Below are 7,157 nucleotides of genomic sequence, written 5' to 3'. Positions count from 1 at the left end.
AAATATAATTGGGTTAAATATTAAAAAAGGGTATAAAATAATATTTTAAATTAATAAAAAAATTAAAGAAATTGAACACGCCCATGGCTTCTTGCGTTGCAGACGCACGCACACACCCACCCACACCATCACCCACGCCCTGATACGGGAGAAAGGGGGCAGGCTGCTGTCACCTCATCCCCACGCCGTGAAATGGGGCTTGTTACAACTGGTCTAAATCATGTGGTTGCCTTGTGGGGGTATTTGACATGTTGGGCAGGTCCATTAATTTTAACAAAAAAAAAATTTGCTACAGTATTATCTAAACCTAATCTCCCTTTCACTTTACCAAAAACGTTCCCAATTTTTTTTTTTTTTTTTTCTCTATCATCCCCACTCACTCTATCTTTCTAAACTAAAACTATTTACACTTTCTTTAAAACTGAACTTTCACTAACCCTAAACTAAAATCACTCTCCTTTTGTCCACCTTGCTCCGCTGCTGTACACATATCTACTTTTTTCCGGCGAAACAGTAACAATTTTCAAATCGCCATCATGTTTACTTTTAAGATTTTCAGGTATGTGTATATATTTCGTCAAACACCAAACCGCCATTTTTTCAGAGCGTTTGTCTTATGTATGGACCTAGATTTTTTTTTCCAGATCTGTTATTTTTGCTTCATTTTCAGATCTGGGTGACGATAGTAGCCACCGACGGTTGTAGTTAGCGGATTTGGCTACTGTTGGTGATTAACGGTCGTGTTTTGTAGTAGTCTATAAGAATGTATATTAAGTAAAAAAATAGAAGTTGTTGATGATTAGGTTTATGTTTTTTAGATCTGAGTTTGTCATGTTTTTTTTTTTTTTTTTAGATCCTTGTTAATATCGTATGTACCTTTTTAATAAATCTGTTTTTGTATATGGATTATTTATATTTTTGGTGGTGGTAGTTGCGGAGTTTGTTGCCGGTGAGGGTGGCGGTGGCAGGTGGAGGTAAGGTGGGTGTGATGGTAGGTGTTGTATGCTGGTAAAGACAGTGAGCAGTAAATGGTAGAAGAAAATGATGCCATGTGGTGTAAAAAGACGGAATTGCCCCCATGAATAGTAGAAGTTCATGTGCTTTAGTATTATAGGAGCTCAAGGACAAAGATTTATTAAACCGTCTCCATAAATTTGGTATACGGGCTATGATACTTGATGTGAATAATTTTAATTAGTCGTGGTAAATTCGTATGCATTCTGTATTTTAATGGTTGATAAGTTTTACATGTTTTCAACTAGATTGCAAGTATTCAAGATGATTGGGTGGTTCTTCGTGGTGATACACGGCTTCGGATGACACAGATGGTGAGTGGATGGTTTCTTTGTATATATATTATATTTATCGATTTGAAGATAAATTTACTCGTCTTTTTATTATTATTTTTTGTTTTTTATTAGACTGTGCTATTGTATCTTAAACAGGTCAGTGAAGATCCTCTTATCAACTTAAGGTATCATTTACTCGTATCCTAAAATGTCCAAAGATAAGTAGGAAATATGATGGAATCATTTTTTATCAATATTACCCTTAGACACTATATTGGTTTTATTATTTCTTATTTCATTGTATTTCAGAATTCGGCTTACAACAAGGATGATGATTTTATGGCAATATCTATTGAGGTCAAAACAATCCTCATAGATGGAGGTTGTCTTTGGAGGGATCATAATGAATATTACGCTAAGGTTTAACATTTTTCTTTTTATATTTTTAATCACGCTAGTATAGTATGAAGGTTGTATGGGTTGTATTTCGTTGCAGAGTAGTATTTGCAAAATGGTTGTTAACTGAAACGTTGTCCACTCTACATGCCCTAATTGACCTTAGGTATAAAGTAGGTGTGTTAATGCTGTGTATGTGTCTATATATATATATATATACACACACACACACACACACACACAAAAATTTTGATCCTTCCATAATCTGAAGTAAAAAGTTTGAGACGAGATTTGTTATCTCGGTTCTCATTATGGTTAGAAAATTAGTTTCATAACGAATTTAACAAGTTTAACTGGTATAATTTGCGCCTATAAATGGTCATATAATGTATTCTTAACTGCTACAACACACATATATGTTTGTGCCTTTTCAAATACCTAGCTTATTTAGATAATTATCTGTGCTATTTTTTTATCAAGTATTCGTTGGATTTCTTGTATATATGACCTTTTTTTTACACAGTTTGTTAGATCTCTCAGCTATATGAAATTAGCAGACCTTGTGGCTACAATATGTTATTCGAGCAAATCACTCGGATGTGAGCAAGTACTCGAAGAGATAGATGTAAGTAATATTTAATATGGCACAAAGGTTTTCTGGGTGGGTGCATATGCTGGTTGATTAAAAGTATCCACATAATTGTCAATGTAGGTGTATGGAAGGTTAATTCTTAGTCTGGATTTATTGAAGAAAGACATGGAGATACATGAGATTCGGGCAAGTTTTGATGACTTCTTATTGAATACATATTTATGATATAGTTAGTTGTCTATATTGTTTTAATGTTTTTTTTGGTTTTGTTTAGCAATTCAATGCAAAAGAAATTGAAGATAGAAGAATAAGCCACTATGGGGTTTTATCGCTCCGTATTTCAAAAAGGTGGCTTGTATGACTAATTACTAGCTTTATTCTTCTCTATGACTGATGCAATGATTGTTTGCATTATTTTTAAATTCTTCCGTGTCATGAGATTATAAACCTTTCATAATGTTTAATGATGCGTGTCATTTTGATGAAGGCGCCTACAAGGTATGAAAATACAACACTGGACCTTGCTGCAAATGTGGTTCGTCATACAGTTGTTCCAATTCCTTACAAGAATAAAATCCCACCTCATGTTCTGCAAATTATTGAACGAGAAGAAAAAAACCTACCACATTTGCTACAAAGTTCAACCGAGTTCTATTATATCCGCGATTACATTACGTGGTTGACTGCCATACCTTGGAATAATTGTAGGTAAGTGTCGTAGTTTTATTTTTTATCTTAAAAATGATTAAATATGATTATTCACATTTTGTATAATATTATAAGTACAAATCAAATTTGTTTGTATACTCCATGAAGGACATAATGTCTATTGTCAGCTAGTTATACTTTTAAAAGTACATATACATACATGGTGAGGACCATTTTGGATTGAAGGATGTTAAAGAATTACTTGAACTAAAGAAGGAAAAGAGAGAGGAACAATGTAAGGTTAGTTGATTTTTAACCTATGTTTCAAATAAGACACTAAGGTTCTTTTCTAGAGAGATAATACGTAAAATTAGCTGTTAGGATTAATAGGACCCAAATAGGGCATATTGTTGTGAGTGGGCTAAGCTACTTGTGAGGAACTCGAGTTCGGCTCATTAAAAACTCGATTTGAGACGAGCCTAAACGAGCCCGAATTCGAGCATAAATTATAGTTCGTTTGGTAAACGAGCTCGTTTAAGTTCGTGAGGCTAAACGTGCTTATATATGTGTGTGTGTGTGTGTGTGTGTGTGTGTATATATATATATATATATAATTAAAAAGATACATATAGAACTCCCTGTTAGACTTTTCATTCCCCATACTTTTATTCAACTAGCTATTTCATTTCCTAACTACACTTTTACTATCACTAAATTTCTAAGATATACTATTTAACTGTAAATGGTGTTCCATAAAGTCGATTTACTTTCTTTTAAGCAAACTTATCTTTGAATCTATCTTGATTTACTTTCTTTTTTTATTCATTTTTATCAAAAAAACTCAATAATAACATCATAACAAGAATTACGTAATAAGTTATAATTATCTATATCGGATACTCTACTATTTGAAATAAAAAGAACTTTGTTACAAAATATGTCTTTATGGTGCAGAAAATATTATTTGTCTTGTTGGTTCACCTGGAGTAGGGAAAATCACCATTACTTGTTCGATCGCGCGTGCTTCAAACCAAAATTTCATTCGGTTTTTTGTTGGGAAGACACCACTGTCAGATGTTTTTATAATGAAGGTTAGTATTTTGCAATAAGCAATCATTGTTATTAACAATAACAATTAGTTATTGTTGTTATGGTAGTTTTTTTTTCAATAGATAATGTGATAGACAAGATGTTTATTAGAAAGGATTTAAGTTGTTAGATATATATATATATATATATATATATATATATATATATATATATATATATATATATATATATGTATGTATGTATGTATGTATGTATGTATGTATATATATATATAATTTGATATAATTTGATATAAAACAAGATTTTGAGTTGCTTATAAGTTTTAACCAATTTGATGTGTTTTTTTCTTTTCATAAAGTAAATCCATTTGAGATAAAGCACAACTATGTTTTATAAAATTTTGGGGTCGTAATTGTTGGCCCTTGTTAGGTGTATTATTGTTGTGACATCAATGACTGTATTAGGGAACTCGCAGAACCTATGCAGGTGCAATGTGTTGGAAAATTGTACACTGTCTAACTAGCGTGGGAACATCAAATCCTCTTGTTTTGCTTGATGATATTGACGAGGTATAAGATAAACTGGAAAATGTTATATTTATCTTCAAAAGTAGGCAATATATACCTTTTTCAATTTATCTTATACCTTGTCAATCTCGTCAATCAAAAGAAGAGGATTTGCGGTTCCCACACTTGTTAGATAGTGTACAATTTTCCTAGGCATTGCACCTGCATAGATTACGCGAGTTCCTAATACAGTCATTGATGTCACAACAATAATACACCTAACAAGGGCCAACAATTGCTACCCTAAAATTTTATAAAATAGGCTTGTGCTTTATCTCAAATAGATCAACAATGAAAACTCGTCAAATTGAAACTTGTAAGCCAGCTCAAAGTCTTGTTTTATATTGAACTATGTATTTGTATATATATCTAACAAAACTTAAATACTTACTAATAAACATCTTGTCATCACATCTTCTAATGAAGAAAAACTACCATAACAACAATAACCAATTGTTAATAACAATGTTTGCTTATTGTATGATGTCGACCTTTATTATAGAAATATCTGACGGTTAACCACTGTCACCAACATATCACCGAATGGACTTTCGGTTTAATGCACGTGCGATCGATCAAGCAATGGTGGTTTTCCCCACTCTAGGCGGACCAACAAGGCAAATAATATCACCTACAACATGAAGGTACATGTTTTAACAAAGTTCTTTTTATTTCAAACCATAGAGTATCCGGTATATATAATTATAACTTATTACTTAAGTCTTGCTATGATGTTATTATTGATTTTTATAGTGAATAATGAACGAAAAAGAAAGTAAATCAAGATAGCTTTAAAGATAAGTTTGCTTAAACGACTTTATGGCACACCATTTACCCTGAAATAGTATCTTGGAAATTTAATGATTGTAAAAGGTCTAACAAAATGAAATAGCCAGTTGAATATAATCACGTTTAGGCTCCCGATGAGCTCGTTTAGGTTCGTCTCGAATTGATTTGCTCACTAGCAGCTTGACTAACTCACATACAGCCCTATTTGGGTCCGATTAATCCTAACAGCCAATTTTGCGTATTATCTCCATAAAAATGAACTTTAGTGTCCTGTCTGAGTTATAATTGAACTAAAATTGCATTGTTCCTCTCTCTTTTCCTTCAGCAATTAGTGCAAATATTAATCATTTAACATCTTTCAATCCAAAATGTACTTTTAAAAGTATAACCAATTGACAATAAACACTATGTCATACAAACAAATTTGATTTGTACTTATAAAAGTATACAGAATATGAATTAACATTTTTTAATCATTTTTATGATAAAAAATAAAACTACAACACTTGCCTATAATTATTCGAGGGTATGACAGTTAACCACATAATGTAATCGGATATAATAAAACTCGTTTAGCATATGTTGTAGTTTTTTTTTTCTCGTTCCATAATTTGCAGAACATGAGGTGGGATTTGTCATTGTAAGGAATTGGAACAGCTGTATAATGAACCTGATCTGCGAACCTGATTTGCAGGCAAGGTTCAGTGCCGTATTTTCATCCCTTGCAAGCGCCTGCATCATGAAAAGTTTATAATCTCATGACCGAGAAGAAGAAAATAATAATGCAATCAATCATAGAGAAGAATGAAAATGAAAACTAGTAATTAATTATACAAGCCACCTTTTTGAAATTCTCAACTGTAAAATCCTCATTTCCCCCCACCCCACCCCACCCCAAAGCCCCACCCACACACACATATAATGGCTTATTCTTCAATATCATTTGCATTGAATTGCTAAACAACATTAAAATAATGTAGACTACTAAATGTATTCTATCTATGCTTGTAATAAGAAGTCATCTTGCCCGAATCTCATGTATCTCCATGTCTTTCCTTAATAAATCCAGACTATGAATTAACTTTCTGTACACCTACTTTGACAATTATGTGGATACTTTTAATTAACCACTATATGCACCACGAAAACTTTCTCCACATCTTAGTTTGTTCGAATAACATATTGTAGCCACAGTCTGCTAATTTCGAATAGCTGAGAAATCTAACAAATTGTGTAAAAAAAAGGGATATATATATATATATATATATATATATATATATATATATATATATATATATATATATATATATATTATTATAAAGTATTACGTGTCATCCTCTCAATTAATCCAACTTGATCCATTCTACGTGTCAATATATTATTAAATCATCAAATTAAATATTAAATTAAGTAATAAAATAAAATATGGCAGATTGATTGTTACTTTAAAAAATAAAGATATATTAAATTAAGTAATAAAATAAAATATGGCCGATTGTTGTTACCTTAAAAGATAAATATATTAATTATATTAATAATATATTACCCAATTTTTACCTTTAAAAGATAAATATAATTATATAATGATAAATATATAATAATAAAAAATACTCGGTACTAAAAAACACAATCGGAGAACAAACCAAAATGCACGACCACCAACATGTAAATTGTTGCTGTAATTATATTAAGGGTTTTAATTATTATATTATATTTATATATTATACCTATATCTAAATGGTACAGTGGAAATGAATAGAAATGAATAGTCCTATTCATTTCCACTATCAACAAACTTAACCCCTTAACTTTTAATTAAAATACAAA

The 7,157-nt window shown here is 31.2% G+C and overlaps 1 protein-coding gene across 9 annotated transcripts; it reads left to right on the top strand.

Moving 5' to 3' along the window:
* Positions 1 to 380: 380 nt before the first annotated feature.
* Positions 381 to 6,221, top strand: LOC139874233 (lon protease homolog, mitochondrial-like). 9 transcript variants are annotated; one of them, XR_011767849.1, is made up of 11 exons: positions 381 to 559; positions 671 to 1,157; positions 1,263 to 1,328; positions 1,446 to 1,474; positions 1,599 to 1,709; positions 2,209 to 2,310; positions 2,398 to 2,463; positions 2,552 to 2,625; positions 2,765 to 3,225; positions 3,880 to 4,016; positions 5,044 to 6,221. XR_011767849.1 is itself a non-coding variant. In XM_071861690.1 (10 exons), the coding sequence occupies exons 5-9, from the start codon at positions 1,629 to 1,631 to the stop codon at positions 2,958 to 2,960; spliced, it is 519 nt and encodes a 172-aa protein (XP_071717791.1). In that variant the 5' UTR covers positions 381 to 559; positions 671 to 1,157; positions 1,263 to 1,328; positions 1,446 to 1,474; positions 1,599 to 1,628; the 3' UTR covers positions 2,961 to 2,985; positions 3,916 to 4,126. The 9 variants fall into 9 exon arrangements, 5 of the variants coding, with proteins under 5 accessions (XP_071717791.1, XP_071717790.1, XP_071717789.1 ...); XR_011767851.1 differs by lacking the exon at positions 5,044 to 6,221 and having other exon boundaries at positions 2,765 to 2,985; positions 3,118 to 3,225; positions 3,880 to 4,126; XR_011767850.1 differs by lacking the exon at positions 5,044 to 6,221 and having other exon boundaries at positions 2,765 to 2,985; positions 3,114 to 3,225; positions 3,880 to 4,126.
* Positions 6,222 to 7,157: the final 936 nt, after the last annotated feature.

The sequence above is a fragment of the Rutidosis leptorrhynchoides genome, chromosome 11 (genome assembly GCF_046630445.1).
Source record: "Rutidosis leptorrhynchoides isolate AG116_Rl617_1_P2 chromosome 11, CSIRO_AGI_Rlap_v1, whole genome shotgun sequence".
In the NCBI taxonomy this organism is placed as follows: Eukaryota; Viridiplantae; Streptophyta; class Magnoliopsida; order Asterales; family Asteraceae; genus Rutidosis; species Rutidosis leptorrhynchoides.
The sequence above is the reverse complement of the archived record's forward strand: the minus strand, read 5'-3'. Positions and strand labels throughout refer to the sequence as shown.